The sequence below is a fragment of the Bos grunniens genome, chromosome 29 (assembly GCF_055505025.1).
Source record: "Bos grunniens cultivar Pamir isolate PY7600 chromosome 29, Bosgru_T2T1.0, whole genome shotgun sequence".
Lineage (NCBI taxonomy): Eukaryota > Metazoa > Chordata > Mammalia > Artiodactyla > Bovidae > Bos > Bos grunniens.
Window position 1 is genome coordinate 34,483,900 of NC_141193.1, and position 20,849 is coordinate 34,504,748.

General features: G+C 47.8%; 1 protein-coding gene across 14 annotated transcripts in view; it reads right to left on the minus strand.

Moving 5' to 3' along the window:
* TENM4 (teneurin transmembrane protein 4) overlaps positions 1-20,849 on the minus strand; it is a 1,162,188-nt gene that overhangs the window by 144,415 nt on the left and 996,924 nt on the right. For all 14 annotated transcript variants that reach the window (XM_086385810.1, XM_086385811.1, XM_086385817.1 and 11 more), the window contains 2 exons: positions 19,364-19,558; positions 13,022-13,222 (listed from right to left, as the gene is read on the minus strand). In XM_086385810.1, the coding sequence (XP_086241936.1) occupies positions 13,022-13,222; positions 19,364-19,558 (396 nt within the window). The remainder of the gene's footprint in view (positions 1-13,021; positions 13,223-19,363; positions 19,559-20,849) is intronic.

Genomic DNA, 20,849 nt, shown 5'->3' on the forward strand with positions numbered 1-20,849 from the left:
TGTCGTCCCCTTCTCCTCCTGCCCCCAATCCCTCCCAGCATCAGAGTCTTTTCCAATGAGTCAACTCTTCGAATGAGGTGGCCAAAGTACTGGAGTTTCAGCTTTCACATCATTCCTTCCAAAGAAATCCCAGGGCTGATCTCCTTTAGAATGGACTGGTTGGATCTCCTTGCAGTCCAAGGGACTCTCAAGAGTCTTCTCCAACACCACAGTTCAAAAACATCTATTTCTGCTTTATTCACTATGCCAAAGCCTTTGACTGTGTGGATCACAATAAACTGTGGAAAATTCTGAAAGAGATGGGAATACCAGACCACCTGACCTGCCTCTTGAGAAACATATATGCAGGTCAGGAAGCAACAGTTAGAACTGGACATGGAACAACAGACTGGTTCCAAATAGGAAAAGGAGTACGTCAAGGCTGTATATTGTCACCTTGCTTATTTAACTTACATGCAGAGTACATCATGAGAAACGCTGGGCTGGAAGAAGCACAAGCTGGAATCAAGATTGCCGGAGAAATATCAATAACCTCAGATATGCAGATGATACCACCCTTATGGCAGAAAATGAAGAAGAACTAAAAAGCCTCTTGATGAAAGTGAAAGAGGAGAGTGAAAAAGTTGGCTTAAAGCTCAACATTCGGAAAACTAAGATCATGGCATCTGGTCCCATCACTTTATGGCAAATAGATGGGGCAACAGTGGAAACAGTGTCAGACTTATTTTTGGGGGGCTCCCTTTCACTTTTCACTTTCATGCATTGGAGAAGGAAATGGCAACCCACTCCAGTGTCCTTGCCTGGAGAATCCCAGGGACGGGGGAGCCTAGTGGGCTGCCGTCTCTGGGGTCGCACAGAGTCGGACACGACTGAAGTGACTTGGCATAGCATAGCAAAATCACTGCAGATGATGATTGCAGCCATGAAATTAAAAGACGCTTACTCCTTGGAAGGAGAAGGCATCTTAGAGATCCTCTAACCATCCTGTGGACAACATGGGCCAAATACAGAAGTGCAGAGTGACATGTAGGCTGGTACTTGAGCAAGAGCTTGATGGCTGCCTTAGGAAATGCTCAGGTATGGGGCCAGCCAGACAAATGCCTAAAAGAGGGGGTGGGCTCAGCCCTCTGTGGCCTCTCCTCTGTGCCTCTGGACAGGCTGCTTTCATGGTCCAGGTGCTCCTTTCCCCCAGTCTTCACATGTTGAACCGGGTTCCAAGGCTACCTCTTCCTTGAAGCCGCCTTCCCATTTCCCAGCTGGAAGGGGCTTCATCTCCTGCCTTCCCAAAGCACTCTATGCAAACCTTTCTTTATCAGGGTTATCAGTCTACCTGTCTTACCTCCAGAACCCTCCCATCATCAGATTAGTCTCTGCATCCTACACTGAGTCTCATATAGAAAATGTATCCTTAGACTGCATCCATCAGGTTCCAGTGCCAGAGGCAGGGTACTCCACGTAACAATTCAAGGCCCTGTGATTTTGCATAGGACAGAGGCCTTGATTTAGGCAAGCTGGGTATAAAAGCCAGCTCTGATACTTCCCAGTGCTGGGAAACAAACATTGCACATAGCTAAGTCTTATTTTTTGTCATTTCTAAGACAGCAGTAAAGACAGAATCTGAAAACTGAAAATATATCGAGCATCTACTATGTGACAGGCATCCTTCGATGCTGGGGATTCAGAAATGGTATTAAATTACTTCAAGGAACTCAAGTCTATCTAGGTGTATAAATGGGCAGAAAGCTGGCCACCATGCCTGGCACACAGTAGGCTACAATTTAACCTTCTCTTCCACAGGCCAGAAATCCCTGCATTTTGAATGACTTGGCTTAAATATAGCATCTCTCTCCCTCTTTCCCTCCCCCACAAAATTGGGCAGATGGCTTTTTAAGTCTCAGTGCAGGTTTCAGGAAGCAGCCAGAAGGGAGGGAGGCACAGGAAAAGGGCGTCGGACTCCTTCACAGTAATTAGTCTCCTTTTGACATTGAGGCCAAAGCCAAGTCACTCTCCTGTGCCTGTCACGGCAGAGGCAGAGCGGCTCCAAGCCGCACCTCGGCTCCTCAGGTCTAGATGGCAGAAAGCTAACGAGCCTTGGAGACCACATGGCCTTTCACCTCACTAAGGGAGCTCGGGAAGCTCTCAAACCAAGCAGAAAAGTGGATTCCAGTATGTCAGTGCAGAGCAGTCTCCAATCTATTCTCCCAGGACCAGAATTTCAAGCTTTGTGAAGCACCTATCACAGGAAGTAGGAAGCCACCACTACTCATCGTAATTGGAGGGTATCTGGCTTCCTGATTAGGGGAGTCTAAAGCTAGCACAGGGGAGGACTTCAGATAGTCTGACTTAGCTGAAGGATAACAAGCCAGGACTGGAGAGCAGAGAAGCCAAAAACGGTGACTGGGGTGTGGTTTTTTTTAGCTGGGGCTGAAACAATGCCCACGTAAAACGGCCCAAGTAGGTAACCTGAGAGACATCTGGTGTTGAGACCTCCAGCCCTGACACCCTTTTGTGAAGGCCTGCCTCTCCATCCAGTCATGTGCTCATCCATCTAACTCTGTCCTGATTATCTCCTCCTGGAAATCCCCTAGGCACCTCCAACTGCATGCCAAAATTAGAGAAAGCATGCTAAAGCCAAACCTGACCGTGTTGCAGATCTGCCTGGAACGTCCCAGTGGCTTCCACTGACAGACGAAATCTAAACTCTTTCAAGGCCATTCATGATCTGATGCCTGCTAACTTCCTCACCTCTGACTCCTCTCACTGCTGTCACAAACATCCTAAGCTAGCTACTCCAAGTTTCAGCTTCCCGGGTGGCTCAGTGGTAAAGAATCTGCCTGCCAATGCAGGAGATGCAGGTTCAATCCCTGGGTTGGGAAGATCCCCTGGAGAAGCAAATGGCAACCCACTCCAGTATTCTTGCCCGGGAAGTCCGATGAACAGAGAAGCCTGGCGGGCTGCAGTCCACGGGGTCACAGGAGTTAGACATGATATTGTGATAAAAAAGCGGCAGCAAGCTACTCCAAACCACTTCTCTTTCCTAGAAAAAGCCACGATCTGTCTCATCTATGTACCTGCTGTAAATCTTTACTTCCACAATGGGCTGCTGCAAGGTGCTAGCCTTTCTTCCATCTCTGTCAACTCAAATCTAACCTCCATACCCAACTTAAATCTCCCTTCCTCCAAGAAGCCACCCTGATCACTCCAGCTGAAAGCAACTGCTCTTTTCCTGAACCCCGGTAGTATCACCAGGTCCGCACTGGTCATGATCCAATTTATACAGTGTCACCAAATGAAGTGGCACCTTGTCAACCTGATACATGATCCTCAGACAGTATCAGTGTAAATCTTCGAAGAAAGGAGAAAGTGTTAGTCACTCAGTCATGTTCAACTCTTTGCAACCCTATAAACTGTAGCCTGACGGTCTCCATGGCCATGGGATTTCCCAGGCAAGAATACTGGAGTGGGTTGCCATTTCCTTCTTCAGGGGATCTTCCGGACCTAGAGATCAAACCCAGGTCTTCTACATTGCAGGCAGATTCTTTACCGTCTGAGTCAACCTTGGTAACAGCCAATGGCAGAGTTATGCAGGGGATAAGCGTGGGCTCTGAACCCAGAGAAGTCTGGATCTGAATCCTTTTTTTCTCCAAAGTGCCTTTGGGAAAGTCACTCAAGCTCCCTGAACCCTGGTTTCCAGAGAATAACACCATCTGCAATGTCAGAGGCTTATGTATTTGTTGTTGGAATAAATCATGAAGCACATACATGGAGAAGCTCTGTAAAATGTAAATAAAATTTCCATTCAAAGAATAGTCAATATTTTAAAATTACAAGTTACCATACCAGCAGTTTGATTTAGGAAGACAGCCAGAGATTCTGTACAAGGTTATCAGCTTGGGCATCCAAACCGAAACCTAATTCTGAAGCCCAGTTTCAGGAGGGCTTATATTTGGATACTGAAGAGCTCCAACTGTGAACAAAAATGTTCCCGGGCTGTTGGGAAAAATTCTACTAAATTACTAAGCTGCCAGCTTCCGGTTTATCAACCTTTACCTCTGGCAGTATTTAGCAGCACACCTCTTCGGGCCCAATTTCCCAGTCTTTGGTTAAATTTTAGGAACCTACCATCTCCTTGTGTCTCAGCATCCACACTACTTCCCAGACGACTGGTGGGCTCTTCTCTGCCTCCTTCCAACATACCCTCTGCTTTCTCTGCTTCACTGGCAGTCTCTTGAATATTTACTATTCTGAACTTCAATTTTAGACTGTTGGGAAGGGGCACGGGAAATGTCAAGTCTCAACGGATACGATTCCTTGGGTGAAATTCTAACCTTGGGTTTCCCCTCCTATAACATACCTATACAGAAATAGCCCAGCCCGATCATTTCCTTTGGATGTTTAATTGGATGTCAGTGCTGTGCTTTCTAGGCTGAGAAGCTGATGCGTCTCAGAGAGGGAACAATTCCTGCTACACAAATGAGACTTGTAACTGGGGAGAATGCTCAACACTGAATCTAATTTTCTCTCCCATCCATGAACAGAAGACAATTTCTCTGGCATTAAAGCATTTCACTCAGTCTTTCTGTCATTAATAAGAATTAAATTCTGTTCCCTCAAATCTAAACGTAATTATAGTTTGCCTCGTAAATAAAATTGAATTACCTTTTTCAGAATTTAGCACTAATGCAACTGCTATGTTTAGAGCTTTATTTGTTTTTTTTTTAACTCTGTTGCTACTTTCAGCTTATTTTTTTTTTTAAAGCATTGGGCTTATTTTACTGTTGACTGTGACTTAATTTGGTACAGAGCTTTTCTGATCTGTATCTATCTGGTCACTATTGTTATTAATTATGCTTTCTGTTTTGCTTATCTTTTTGGTAGGGGAGGACAGTATTAGAGAAGAAATTTGAAACTCAGAGGCTCTGAGTTTGAATTCTAGAAAGTCCCTGTGAGTTGAAGTAGGACCTAGGCTAAGTTGCACTGACAGAGTTCGAGAAAGAGTCTTGACGTGGAGTCTGCAAGGAAAATCTTCATTGGGAACTGAAACAGTTTTCAAACTGAGATTCACAGCAAGACATTCAGTGGACTCCGTGAATGGGACCCTGCCTACCTCTCTGGCCTCACTTCACCGTCTACCCCCAGGGCTCCTAGTCTCCAGTCAGGAGAGGAAGGACCAGTCTGTGCTTCTGCACAGGCTGCTCCCTCTGCCTGCACAGGCCTCCTCTCATTTGCCAGCAGGAGCCCTGCTTCGGTCCCCTCTGCCATCTGGCTTACAAGTCTCCATCTTGGGGAGGACCTTCCCAGGTGCACATGCCTGCCCTTGTGTGCCCCAACCCCGCCGCACACATGTCGGTCAGAGGTCTTAACGCCGTATATCCAGGTACTGCCTCCTGAATGGCCTGAGGAAGGCTGAGCCTTGATGCCTAGGCCCAGCACGAGTGCAGGGCCTGAGGAGTGCGGATCCTTGAGGCCCAGCACTCAGGGAGGCCAGGAAGGGCCGCGAGAGGATGGAGCGGACGAGTGTGCCTCTCAGCAGTGGGCGTCCATTGGAGCTCTGCTGGGATGCTCTGCGGGGGCTGTGCTCCTCTCTCGGCCCAGTCCCTAGGCAGAGCCCGATGCTAGCACCCTGGCGCCCTTGTGCTGGGGTTTGGGGATAAATGTGTTGGCATCTTAGCGACTCCTTGTTTAGACTTGATGATCAGAGTGGGGCAGGGGCTGGGGGAAGCCGAGGGTAGACAGTTTCAGAAACCACAAGGAAACCAAGCTTCTGAGAAAGAGAGGTGTTCAAGGTCCTATAGACTCCAATCAAGGTTTGGCTCCAAACCTTCAGCATATAAACTTTCCTCAGACTTCAACAGTTAGTGTCAAAGGACTATTTGGCTAATTTAGCTTTAATCATGCATTCTAAAAATATACATTAATACTTTATTTATTGAGCACTGAGTGCCAGCCACCATGCCAGCTTTTTATATATACAAATTAAAGCTAATTTGAAAAACAGCCCTGAAAGGCAGGTATCATTAGCCATATTCTTTGGATAAGCTGGATCTTAAAAATCTAGCTTGGTCCCACTCCAAATCCCATGCAATTCTTTCTGAGTGTACATGCTACCGCCAAATCCGTACCACTGAATCTCTAAAAGATCCCCACCTGTTATTCTATGAAACTCAATTGCAATGAAATGGTAAGAATCATAAACCACCAGCATGAGCATTTTACAATCCGAATCTCTGCCATGTACGGCTTCTATGAGCCAGCAACCCAAAGGAATAAAATGTAGCGAGAAGGCCCTCTCAAATAAAAGTCATTTATGGAAGACAAGATTGGAGTGAGCCCACAGAGCAGTGGAAATGAGGAATGAATTTATGAGGCTGAGGACTGAGATGACTGGGCTGGGGTGTCGGGGAAGGAAGACACGAGGGAGAGCCGGCAAAGGGGCAAGTGATGGGTTTAAGGGATCGAATCGGAAATGATATTCTGGAAAATGCCGCAGAGCCTGAAATCTTCCTTAGGAGCTGTTAGGCTCCGAAAGAAAGGTAGGCTTTTCCAATTTCAAGGACCATCTCAAAAGAGGTTAAATTCCTCCCCTTTTAGGAAGCAGCTCTGAGCCAAGAGGCTGAAAAGCCAACTAAAGCACTTGGGGGTGGGGTAGGGTACGGAGGGAGCCCTTCTGCTCAGCGGGGCTGCTCACTGTACCCCTTTATGCAAAGCTGAGGAGGCATCCAGCCCTGCAGGGCCGCTCCCTGGGGAAGAGGGCTGGAAGGAGGTCAGATGATGCCATTCTTGTCCAGGATGGGTTCTGCCTGGCTGGCCCTGCACATGAGTGAGATGAACGTGAGCTAGGTCTGGAAAGTGAAAAGGGGCTCAGGGACTTGATTTTAGCCTTGCCGAGTGTAATGTGTGTGTGTTGGCGGGGTCGGCGGGTGGGGGTGGTGGTGGAGCTCTCGTCGAAGGGATTAGACTGTCTGGCTGGTAGTGTGCTGGGATCTCCTTGGGCAGAGCCTTGAGAGGAAACTCCTCACTCTTCTTTGATAATTCCCTGCATGAGTCACTCATTCAGCAAGCACTAGAACCTATTGGCTGTCAGGCTGTGCACAAGCGAGAACCACAGACCTTGCCTTCACAGGGCAGACGGTTTGGCAAGAGAGGCGCATGTATAATACATCTCTCAGCACACAGAGGAGCTTAGGAGAGGCCCTGGAGCCGGATCTGGGTTGAATCTGTACCGTACCACTTACAAATGAGGGGGTGCTGGTAAGGAATTTAACTCAGTTCTGAGCTTCAGGTTCCTTATCTGGAAAATGGAACTACTGCACTGACATCAGAGGGTTCTTATGAACCTTAACCAAAATCATGGTTGAAAAGCACTTAATTCAGCAGCTGGTAAATGGTGAGCATTAGTAAACCAATGACTCTTTAATTAATGCTTCATCCTGTGGCTTCTCAGGGGAAAAGACAAGATTAATTGCAAAGAAACCTCTTTGGATAGAAATAAGGCTTGACGTAAGAGCTGAGGACTTAGAGGGCCTACACTTAACTCAAACTCTGCCATGGATTAGCTGAGTTACTCTGAGCAAGTCATTTCCTCTCTCCAGCTCTTTCCCATTTGTAACACAATAGCAGTAGGAATCATCATCACATAATCATCACTAACCTCATCATTACCATCCTCATCATCACCATCACCACCATCACAACCACTGCCATAACCACCAACACCTCCATCAACACCATCATCACCATCACCACCACTAACACCTCCATCAACACCATCATCGCCACAACCATCAGAACAACTGCTCCCAAAGACTGAGGCAGTGAAGTCCCACTGGGCCCAGAGTTCAGGGCGGAGGTGTGTTGGGGGTAGGGGCTGGGACATATAACTTGTGCTCTTCTAGGCCACAGGGATCGATTTAAACAGTTATCTTATATGGTTTGTCAGGAGGGAAGACCACAGCAATGAGGCAGGATTTAAGGGTGAATTTCTGAGATGAAATGGCAAGCCAAGCTGCTGAGAACCCAGGGGCCTGAGTAAACACTTGTATAAAATCTGACTTCACTGTTTCCACAAACCTAACTGAAGTGCTGGGAAACTTGTCAGCTCACATTACACTACAGGCTGGTTGCTGAGTGCAGGGCGTGTTGATTTAAGCTGCTTTCATTAAATCCTGTTCTCTGTGCCAAACAGGCAAGACACTCATCTCAGGCACAAGATGGGTTCTCCTTCCTCGGGGGGCCAAACAGCGAGGGCTCACTTCTGCCAGCCCCACCACCTAGAGCCAGTCCTTCAGGATGCGTCTCCCGGCCTGCGGCTCCTGACGGAAGGGCTCCGGGCAGTGCCTATGTGGCCTTGCAAATAACACAAATGGCGTGACCTGAGCTACCCTTGTCGGGGGTCTGAGTTGTGCCAACCATGTGCTAACCATTTGCCCTGCGTTTTCTCACTTAATCTGTACAATAAGCTCATAGGTAATTTACCTAAAAGGAAACTTAGGGTCAGGAAGGTGAAGCGACTTCCTGAAGCCACTCAACTAGGGGGGACCAGGTCCCTTGAAACAAAGTTCAGTGCCTATTCACGGCCCTGTGGCCAACTCCCTGAGCACAACAAAGGCAGTCCCTCGGTCATGGGGCATCCTCTTAGTGAGGCCTGCCCTGTTTAGTTGTAGGGCCCAAACTCCATCGTTTTCAAACAGCTTCCACTCAGTGGAAGTGCTGGTGGAAGGGAGGGAGGCGGCGGCGTGAAGTGCCCCCTCTGCAGGCGCTGTTCTTGTGCGCGCCTGCACTGCACAGCTTCATCCCCACATGGTCCTCCAAGGCAGGTATGGTACTATCTCCATCTTTTCTAAGGGAGCGACAGGCATGTCAAGTCCTTTTCCAGCGGCCCACTGCTTAAGACTCTGTACTTCCAATGTAGCACGTGCCGGTTTGATCCCTGGTCAGGGAGATCCCAGGTCAGATCCCTCATGCTGCACAGCATGGTCAAAGGAAAAAAAAAAAAAGTCAAGTCCCTTGCTAAGGTCAGGCAGTTACCATGTGCAGAGCCAGGATGGAGCCCAGGCATGTACGGCTGGGACAGAAGGGAGAGAGAACCACTGGCAACATCAGTTTCACTAGCCTTCAAACCAGCGTCTGTCAGGAAGTGGCAGCCGTGGGAAGCAGTGTGGGGTGCTGGGCAGTAGGGGCCAGGCTGGGCTTGGACTCCCAGCTCCCGCTGGGCGCCTCACGTAAGTTGCTAAGCCTCAGTGTGAGGATGGGGACCATACCACACCTTACTCTGCCTCACCAGCTATTACTGCTTCCGTGGGGGGGGTGTGTGTGTGTGAAAAAGAGAAAGACAGAGTGATCTTGGCATGCTGTGAAGCACTCAACAAACAAATTGTTATCACTACTTCAAGGGAAGAGGGGAAATCTGAAGTCATCTTTTAAATCCCCAGCCTCGTGGCAATCATGACACTGTTTTAGTCAGTTATAGGTCAGAGATTTAGAAACTGTCATCCACGTTTCGGAAAGGCCACATTTCATCTTGCCTCATTAATATCGAGGGCTCTCACCACCGCGTGTTTTAATCATACCCGTAACATAGCTGACCTTAACTGAGCCAATATCATGTGCTAAGTGCTTGTATGCATTACCTTAAATAATCCTCTGAATAATGATTTCCCAAATACTAACCCCACGAGGTAGGTACTCTCGTTATCCCCATTTTACAGCTTGCAGGGGTGAAGCCACCTGCCCAAAGTTACAACCAGTAGGCAGAAGGGCCGGTGTTTGAACTCACGGCCGTCAGACTCGGGGACTCCTCTTAGCACACGGAGCTCCATGCCTCAGATTGGAGGCCTTGTACTTGATACCAGCGGTGGGGAGCAGGAGGCACAGAGTTTAGGAAGACGGGCCCCCACAGCTGTATTCAAGTTCTTTTCAGTGGGATCTTCTCTCTCCCTCTAAGGGGCCAACGAAAAGAATCCTTAGTGATCTCATTCAAAGTTAAACCTGCCTCCATCAGATGCCGTGGAGTTTCACTGGGGATTAACAATGCATGGACGGTTATATTTCTATCATAAATTAGCTCTGTGGCCATATAATGAACAATACAACCCAGTGTAGCTGTAAGAGGAACATTCATTATATTGCTATAAACAGAGCTATATAAAAAGAATTATTCCTAAGACTCCATGCATCTGCATTTGTGATGTCTTTACATGAGCTTTGCAAACAAAGTCCAAATTAGATTGCATGTGTGTATATGCCTGTGAGTGTGCTTAAGTCGCTTCAGTCATGTCTGATGCTTTGCGACCCTATGGACTATAGCCTGCCAGGCTCCACTGTCCTTGGGATTCTCCAGTCAAGAATTCCAGAGTGGGTTGCCATTTCCTCCTTTAGGGCATCTTCCTGACCCAGGGATGGAACTCACAACTGCTGTAGCTCTAAGACTGGCAGGCGAATTCCTTACCACTGAGCCACCTGGGAAGCCCCTTAGATTGCATTTTAAACATCAGTTCTCCATTCACTGGGGAAAGGGAACTCCAAGTATCCCAAAGGCTTGAATGCTGCACAGGATCTCATCTTTACAAAGGTGTCAACCATCTTTCCTGACCACTACCAAAAGTGTTAGTACACAAGATGATGAGCTGATCTGACCTTCACTTTGTTTAAACAGTGTGGTGTGGTGGGGAAGGTGATTTAGGGTGAAGAAATTGATCAATACCCACAGCTAACTTCAATCTAACTTCTCACCTAGATAATTAAAGGTAATGATATACTCTTTAACAAATCTAGAATACCTATGACTAAAAACAATGGGGTGTATTTCAGTTAAATCATTTGAGTATAAATAAGTCAAGTGGGCCTTAGAAAGCATCACTACGAACAAAGCTAGTGGAGGTGATGGAATTCCAGTTGAGCTATTTCAAATCCTGAAAGATGATGCTGTGAAAGTGCTGCACTCAGTATGCCAGCAAATTTGGAAAACTCAGCAGTGGCCACAGGACTGGAAAAGGTCAGTTTTCATTCCAATCCCAAAGAAAGGCAATGCCAAAGAATGCTCAAACTACCACACAATTGCACTCATCTCACACGCTAGTAAAGCAATGCTCAAAATTCTCCAAGCCAGGCTTCAGCAATATGTGAACTGTGAACTTCCAGATGTTCAAGCTGGTTTTAGAAAAGGCAGAAGAACCAGAGATCAAATTGCCAACATCTGCTGGATCATGGAAAAAGCAAGAGAATTCCAGAAAAACATCTATTTCTGCTTTATTGACTATGCCAAAGCCTTTGACTGTGTGGATCACAATAAACTTTGGAAAATTCTGAGAGAGATGGGAATACCAGACCACCTGACCTGCCTCTTGAGAAACATATATGCAGGTCAGGAAGCAACAGTTAGAACTGGACATGGAGCAACAGACTGGGTCCAAATAGGAAAAGGAGTACGTCAAGGCTGTATATTGTCACCCTGCTTATTTAACTCATATGCAGAGTACATCACGAGAAACTCTGGGCTGGAAGAAGCACAAGCTGGAACCAAGATTGCCAGGAGAAATATCAATAACCTCAGATATGCAGATGACACCACCCTTATGGCAGAAAGTGAAGAGGAACTAAAAAGCCTCTTGATGAAAGTCAAAGAGGAGAGTGGAAAAGTTGGCTTAAAGCTCAACATTCAGAAATCTAAGATCATGGCATCAGGTCCCATCACTTCATGGGAAATAGATGAGGAAACAGTGGAAACAGTGTCAGACTTTATTTTTTTGGGCTCCAAAATCACTGAAGGTGGTGACTGCAGCCATGAAATTAAAAGATGCTTACTGCTTGGAAGGAAAGTTATGACCAACCTACATAGCATATTGAAAAGCAGAGACATTACTTTGCCAACAAAGGTCCATCTAGTCAAGGCTATGGTTTTTCCAGTGTTCATATAAGGATGTGAGAGCTGGACTGTGAAGAAAGCTGAGCGCCAGAGAATTGATGCTTTTGAACTGTGGTGTTGGAGAAGACTCTTGAGAGTCCCTTGGACTGCAAGAAAATCCAACCAGTCCATTCTAAAGGAGATCAGCCCTGGGTGTTCACTGGAAAGACTGATGGCTAAAGCTGAAACTCCAGCACTTTGGCCACCTCATGCAAAGAGTTGACTCATCGGAAAGGACTCTGATGCTGGGAGGGATTGGGGGCAGGAGGAGAAGGGGACGACAGAGGCTGAGATGGCTGGATGGCATCACTGACTTGATGGACGTGAGTTTGAGTGAACTCTGGGAGTTAGTGATGGACAGGGAAGCCTGGTGTGCTGCGATTCTTAGGAGTTGCAAAGAGTCGGACACGACTGAGCGACTGAACTGAACTGAACTGAAACAGAGGGTGCTAACATATTATCCCTTAAACTTTGCATGTGTAGACTCTGGGGTGAACCAAATATCACAACAAAGCGTGCACTCAGTCATGTGTGTCATTCATTCATCCGTCAGTGTTTACCAGGCAGCTGCTGTGGGCCAAGGGTATGCTGAATTGTGGGGATGTAGGGGTAAGAGATGTTTGCTATCCTCCTGGAACTTCCCGTCTCGTAGAGGATCTGATCAGAAAGACAGGTGGGGGCCATATCACTGAGGGCCCTAAATATTATATTGAATCTGGACTTCATCCTGGGACGAGGTGAAACCAAAGGCCCATCCCTGCAGGACTCAGGGAGGTACACTGTTCCCTATGGCCTTGCCTCTGTGATGTGAAGGTGAGAAGTCAGTGAATCACATCTACTGTAACTAACATGGTTAAGGGGAGACACTTTGACTTTCAAGGCCATCACTATGAAAGGAATGGTGTGAAGATATGATGGATGAATCCTCTGTTCACCTAAGAGTAGAAGTGTTGAGGCTGGAGTTTAGAGCAAGAAGAAAGCATTCAGGGATTTGAGTAACCACCCGCTGCATGACCAAGGTCAGGGTCAGGGCCCTGAACAGGACTGAAAGGTGCACAGGTCATAGTGAAACCTCCTCCCTCTCCATCCATGCTGCTGCCTTATTCCCCCCACACTTACCAATAGAACAGTCGTGTCCAGTCCAGCTTGGGTCACAGCTGCAAAGCCCGGTGTCTGGGAGGAAGGTTCCGTGGCCTGAACACTGGTCCAGGCAGGTGGCCCTGGGCGTCTCGCAGTTGGTGCCTCCCCAGCCCACAGAGCAGTGGCACTCGCCTCTCACGCAGACACCTCGGCCCGAACACGTGGGGTCCATGCAGTCCACTGTGACACGTGGGGAGACAGCACTAGTGAGTACTGGACCGACCAGGCTGGAGGCTTCTTTAAACAAACTGCTATGCTTTGCACTGGAGCAGCTTCACACGATCAAGGAGAAGGACCCAGATGTCCACGGAAGTGTTGATAACACTTGATAACAGTGAAGCAAATGACTCTAGCAACAGTAGACCTGGGTTCTTGACTCCACCCAGTGGTCAACTGTTTATCTCCCGAGTCTCAATTCCCATGCCTGTAAAAATACGGATACACAGTCCCACCTCTTGGTTTGTGGGTGCAGAGAGGAAGACATATATGTCCCTAACAACTGCAACACTGGAGAGAAAGACTTTGTTTCCTTCCCTTCTGTAGCTCCGCCTCCTAGAATACCGCCAAACACAAGGGAGGCACTTGAAACGTCATCAGAGAACAAACTATTTGTGTTTGCCACATTACGATGCAGTTTTATTTCTTTGAATGTGGGACTAAAATAAAGAAATTCCTTAATTTAAATGAGAATTTATTTTGCACTTAAATTCCCTTAGCTTGTGTCATCTTCCCCAGATTCTGGTGATTGAGACGAACTTTCAAGCCTCACTTCCCACACACATATTTGTCTGGAAGTGCATCCAGGCAAACATTTCAATGATTATTCAACATTACATACAGCGGCTGTGTTTAGCTTCTCCTCAAGTTGGAGGGGGGGCGGGTGGGGAACTACAAAGCTGTAGCTCAAACCAAGCAACTCCCCACAGGGCTCTTAGGGTGCAAGGCCTAAGCGGTCTCAAGAGACCTCCCCACCCCGGAAGGAGGGAGGAGAATATTGCGAGTTACCTGCTCTTTGCCAGTGTGCTAGGAAATGCGTCATAAACCTCATCAGGTTCCGTTTTCTCAGTGAGATAAATGATTTATAGGAGGACTTCCAGAGCGGAATCTGAAGACACGTCTGTCTGATTCTGAATCCAGTGGTAGCCCTGCCCCTGGGACTAATTTTCCTAAACCAAAGCTTTAGTTGTGGAGTTACACAAAGTTACCAGAGACCATTAATCCTCCGCAAAGCATTTCACAGAAAAAAGGAGAAGAGGCATATTAGGGGCTAACTTAGCATGTGGCTCCAGCGCACGTGAAAAGTGCAAAAAGAAGTAGAGATGAGACAGAATTGGCTAACGGCTGGTCCGTGTTCTCTAGTCAACCAAAGAGCTGTTAGATCACCCGTGCACTAGAGGGAGGGAGGGGATTCTATCTGTTTTGCAAGTGGAAGGGGAGAGTGAGGTCCCGGAGTGTGGTGGGGCTCATTGTGCAGCTGTTGTTAAGAGTGTTGATGGAGCTGCCTCTATGAATGTAGTCAGATTCTTCCTTACAGGGCTCATGAGAAAGCCATATGCTGCAGAGGAAATAATGTAGCCTTTGACCTCTGAAGTCCTAAGGTCAAAGGTCACAAGACAAACGGAAATGGGTCTATGACTATGGCTGTGTCACATATCTGCTTTGGGCTTCCATGCATAAAGCAGGTTTAGTAAAATTACCTACCTCTCAGGTTGCTATGAAGACCAAATGATACTGAGGCTTTGAAAGGGCAGTATAAACTGTAAACTGTTTCAAAGAATTTACCTGTCCACTCTACCAGGACATTCAGTAGCATGACTTGGGCAGATGGTGGTTAGCACTCATTTATAATTCAGATGTGCTTTTACTTCATCTATCAAGGGAAATTTTATAACCCTATGTACCTGACTTTTCCACAAGAGTCAGGAAATCAGCCGGAGTATATTAGAGTCACAGACACACGTGGGCAGAGACTTTACGAAGAGCAGCATTCTGGGAACAGGTTGTTCATTTTGAGGGCTAGCTTATTAAGAAAGCTCTTTCACTGGGTTTTTAAAGGCACTCAGTGTAACTACTTGAGTGATAGGTAAGAAGATCAAAGGTCTGGAGCAACCACGGGATTAAAAACATGGCGACAGTAATAGCAACAGTAACAACAGTAATTAGTGTTGAGTGTCTCTTCTATGCTATATCATACTATTAAACCTTTTATATACATTGTCTGATTTAACCCTAACAACAACCTTTTGAGGTAGATACCACTGTTACCCTCGTGTCACAGATGAGGAAACTGAAGCACAGAGAGGTTAAATGACTTGTCCAAGATTACACAGTGGTTAAGTGGAGGAATTTAAATTTGAAGCATTCTTTCCTGGTACAAATCTCTTGCTATTTCCTTTGCAATCTTACTGGTTCCAAAATACATGTAACGCATGAATACAGACACAAGCACACAAAATGGTTAAAAATAGAAGTCAAAAGAAAACGAAACAATGAAAGAAAGGGGCAAAGTGGAGAATTAATAAAGCCACAGGAAGGCAAAGAATCCCTTCTCTTGCAGTCTCTGGACACCACTTAATAATGGTTTACACATGACCTGCTGCAGTTTCTGTTAATTAAAAATGATAAAAATAATAGCAGTGATAAATTTTCATGACCTGCCTCAGATCCCAGGACCTCAGAAGGATTATTCTGGCCCATTAGGCTGCTAGGATAATTCCCCAGACCCAGAGAATTTTCCAGTTTGACGGGAAATGACTCAGCAGTTCCTATCCCGAGACCTGTAAAGGTATTTCCCGTTCTGTGAGTGCCCGGACCCCAGCGTGGGGTTGAAGCTGTCTCTGAGGCGCCCTTGAGGTCGAATCTATAAATCTGCAATGTTAGTGGAGCAAGCCGAGAGGGTGCCAAGTTCAGCAAGAGGCCCTTGGCGTCACGGTCCTGTTTCTCAGACATAATAAGTTTGATGGGGACCCAGGAACCAGCAAAGTGAATCCGAAGTTCTCAGAAGCTGGTCCAGGCAGGGAAGAAAAGAGCAGAAAGAACTGATGAGGGGCTACCTCCAGGCAATTCATCATCAATTAATCATTGCTTCGGGAGGTCAGCTTGGTAAAGCAAGTGTGGAGCACCGCAAAGCAGTTCTAAGGAGGCCTGCACCAAGGGGGCATAGCAGCTCCAGGAAACCTTGGCTGAACTGACTGAGGTTCCTGCCAGAACACGGGCCCAAAGCCAGGGTGGTTATCTATGCCACAGTGACTCTCTGCCGAAGGTCCCACGTTGACTGTGCATCTGTGTACCCTGTCTGGGGTCTCTAGGGAAGCAGGAACCTTAGGATGGAATTAAAATGATCTCTCTCCATCACACTGGGATACTTTCCCCAATACTATTTATTTGGTAGGATGCTGGGTATAACATGGGAAGATCAGCAGGCTTGGGGTCGGGGAGATGAAGAAATACGGGAGAAGCTGGCAGGGAGGTGGGCTTGGCTCTGGGCAGAAGACAGTCTAACTTAGTTTCTTCTTAGAAGAGGAGCCAAGCAGTCATATTTTGTTTTCCCCTTTGCAGAGCTTGCCGTTCAAGCCAAAATTTCTGGCAGATGCTTGGCTTACTAATGAGATGATGGGGCCTGCATGGCCAGGCCACAAACACAGCTCTTTTCCCCAAATGTTCCACGCTTCAGTGGCCACACAAGCTACCCGAGGCACTTCAGGACCCGAAACACAGTGGCTCACTTTTCACAGTAAAATGTCGAGGTCAGGCCCCTCTGCCCTTCCCCCAGGCCCCTCTAAGCATCCTCTCGGTGCAGTTCAGGCTTTTTTAAAAAAAATAATGGGACGATAAACTTCAAAAGAAAGAAGGAGAGAGCGAAAGAAGTCAGCTTGTTAGCTGATGTTTTATAAACACAGTGAAACCTATTAGAACAGACAGGGGATTGGGGGATCGGACGAAGGCCCAGGAAACCCCCACTCGAAACACAAGGAATCTGCAAGGATGCTTTAGCAGAGAAACAGAAATAAGAGGAATCAGGACCAGATGGCCCTTCTCAGAACAGAGACCAGGAGTGAAAACCCTTCTTTTCAAACAGTAATGTAAATCAAATTGCTAAATAACTTCTATCTCTCTGTAAGTGACCTGGCCCTCCAGGGCGCTGCCCAGGGCTGGCTGATCAGAAGGACAACTTCTCTTCCTTGACCCATTGGACACCGTGGGACCCAGGGTGGGATGGCCCCACGTTTCAGGAGGGATCTCTTCTTTGTTTCTCTTTCCTTCACAGCGTCTTCGCCTCAAGGGATGAAAATGAAAAGGGGAAGCAGACGAAGGTCAGCGTCATCAGGATGAGAAAGCCAACGCCTTTGTTCAAGGGAACCAGGCCCCTGGTTGAGCTCAGACAGCCCGAGGTAATCCGCATCAAAGTTAATAGGTCTGAATCAGGATCTCCAGTCACACTTGGGGAGCGCAGACAGCCTGTCTCTCAGAGGAGACGGATGCTTTCCAGACACTAATCCCTTCCCGCTCCCTGTTCTTTTAACACGGGCCCATTATGTTCTCTCATTTTAGGGGAAATGATGCTTTGAGAGGGGACTACTTATTATATCCCCAGTAGATTAGAAGACTAGCTCTCCCTGGAGCCTCTTGTACCCACTGGAGAAAGTGCCAGGGCCCTAGACAGTAAACAGTAGGAGGTTATGACCATTAACATCGCCCATCGGTTTCAAGGTCCATCCATTTCAAAAGGCCTTGGATACAGTGAATGGAGTGAAACAGGAAGCATGCTTCAGCTGTCTCCAGAAAGCTGCTAATGATATAGGAGCTAACGTTCAGGGAGCATTTCCTGTATGTCAGACACTGAGCTATGTGCTTCACATGAGTCATTTAATCCAGTCCTTACAATGACCTTCTGTGAAAAGGAATTCCCATTTTACAGATGAGGAGTCTGAGGCTAGTGAGTGTGGCAGAACCAGGACTCAAACTCACATCTAACGCCAGAGTGTGTACTCCTGACAGCTACTCTCTATTGCTCGTGATAAGACCCCTCCTCTCATCGGGAAATCCCATGTGGTAAGGAGGAGAGAGTACAGGGTTTGAGGTTGGAAGACCTGGGCTGAATTCTGGCCCTGCCATCAGGTAATGTTATGACCATGGGCGTGTTGATGCCCTTCCCGGGCCTCAGGGTTCTCATTTGCGAGACAGACCAGTTTGGCTTATCGCAACTCGTTAGGTTTTCTGGGGAACAACTGACATCACTGTTGAGTTAGCAGTTCACTTTTAAACCTCATTCTGTACAGGCGTGTATTTACTTTATGAAGGAGGGAGACACGCCTATGAATACCTAGGAGCTACAAACAAGACCACACACACATATACATATTCACACATGCAGAAGGGTGTGACAATGGAAGGCAACCTTTGGAGGTCTACAAGAGACTCATATTCAGAAATGGAGAGCAAAGATGCTTAAAGGGGAGGAGAAAGACCTGAGACTGTGGAGCCAGAGAGACTGGGCTCAAATCCGGCTCTGCCATCCACCAGCCGTGGGACCTTGGGCAGGTCATCTGTCTCCCTGAGTCTCAGTTTCCTCAACTATAAAATCGAGATGATTACCCCTCCCTAGTAGGCATGTGTGCATGCTCAGTCAGTCAGTCATGTATGTCCAACTCTTTGTGAACCCATGGACTGCAGCCCGCCAGGCTCCTCTGTCCACTGGATTCTCCAGGCAAGAATACTGGTGTGGGTTGGCATGCCCTCTTTCAGGGGATCTTCCCAACCCAGGGAGCAAACCTGTGTCTCTTATGTCTCCTGCATTGGTAGGCAGGTTTTTTTTTTTTTCTTTTTTTTTTTACCACTAGCACCTGGGTGGCTCAGATGATAAAAGAATTTGCCTGCAATGCAAGAGACCTGGGTTCAATCTCCAGGTCGGGAAGGTCCCCTGAAGAAGGGAATGGTAACCTACTCTAATATTCTTGCCTGGAGAATTCCATGGACAGAGGAGCCTGGTGGCCTACAGTCCATGGGGTCGCAAAGAGTTGGATACGACTGTGCTTTCACTTTCAGCACCTACTAGTGCTGGAAGTTAAATGACACCAGGCTTCTGGCCCAGAACCTTGCACATGGTTAGCGCTCAATACACACCCTTCTCCTCCCCTCCCTGAGTGGGACCTGTCCTCTCGCTTTAGGTTAGTGACTGCTGCCAGTGACGTCCTGGCTCGGCGCGGGGGTGGCGGTCGCAGGCCTGCTCTGGAGGCTCCCTCTGCTCCCGGGGAGGCCCGCCGGCCATCTCTGTCTCACGGGCAGGAGCCGAGCTGCCGCCCCCCGCACCTGGGGTCCTACCTTCCTCGCAGTTCTCGCCCTTGTAGCCGGGGTTGCAGATGCAGGTGCCCATGATGCAGGTGCCGTGGTGGCTGCAGGCCACGTCGATGCACTGGTTGGTTGGCACGTCGCACTCGGCACCCTTCCAGCCACTGTGGCACAGGCACCGGCCTTTCATGTACTGGCCATTCCCACTGCAGAGCACGGGGCAGGAAGCTGCAGAGACAGCGCCGGGAGCCTGGCGTGGATGTGCGCCCTGGTATACTCTGTCTGTCCCTTTCCACCCCGGGCTTCAAGTACTTTGCCATAATTCCCATATGTGTCCACCTGTCTGCTTCTCTTGCTTTACTTCATTCCAGTTAAAACACATCTGGAACTGTCAGTTAAAGTATAGAGTGCAGGGCCTAAAGAATACAGCTGGGGCCCACTGAACGTTGCTTTCTCCTGTCCCCCTCATTACTGGTGACTGCATGGTGGTTGCCAGGCTCCTTAGACAGGAGGCTTCAATCTGTTCCTTGGGCTGGCTGCAAAAGACAGCTTGGCCTGCTGCTCGCCCCTCACCCCTCCAGCAGGACTCTCCTCCTAGTAGTGCTGCGTTTCGCTTCCTCCATCCTCAGGTGCTGGACCACTTCGTGTCATCTTTAACCCAGCCACTCTCCAGCTTTCCCTGTCTTTCCGGCCTCCACTGAAGCCCCACATGCCACTGCTCCAATAACAGAATAGCTGAGCCCAGTGCGGCTCTTTAAAGTATTATCTTTCTACTCTGCCACTTAGCGTAAAAGGTTTTGTGATCATCTGTACGAAGGACACTATATAAAAATAAATTACGTTGCATTGTGCTCTAAGTACCGACAGCCTTACCGAGATACAATAAGGCTGCTTTACACACGACTCTTAACTTTAAGTGCATATGGGATGAGACAGTAATTCATGTTAGGAGGAATGCCTCATTTTCTCTCTGCGCCACCTTCCCCCGGCTCCCACCTGGCCTCCTTCCTTTTTAAAGCACTCAGCAGGTAATCACTATGCTTCCTCAGGTCTGCTGGCTCTGCTGCGTCAGCCTGAGTCTATGCTGTTTCATGTTAGGAAGAACAAGTAGAAGCCCCAGAGCAGCATCACGGCATGGCATTTGGAGGGCGCTGTGTCCTCAGCTTGGAAAGCCATCTCTGCCTTCCGCTGATGAACAAACTCAAGGATCTGGTCTGCGTTTCAGTGTCACTTCACCTGGAGAGCCTTTCCTATTCCTCATTCCATCCAAGCTAGGACCCTTCCACGCTGACAGATGTTTCTGCATCTAACTTGCTCTAGTCTGCTTCACCCGTCACTGACTGCTTTGTGATCATCATCTGTTTCTCTGTCACTCTCCCCGACTGAGAGGTCCTGGGCTTGAGTCTTGCTCAGTGTTGCAACCTTGGTGTCCAGCACAGGACCAAGTCCTAAAGGGCGCTAAGCAAACACCTGTGGGATGAGGCAAGAGGTGGAGAAACCAAAGGAAGGGGACTTTTCC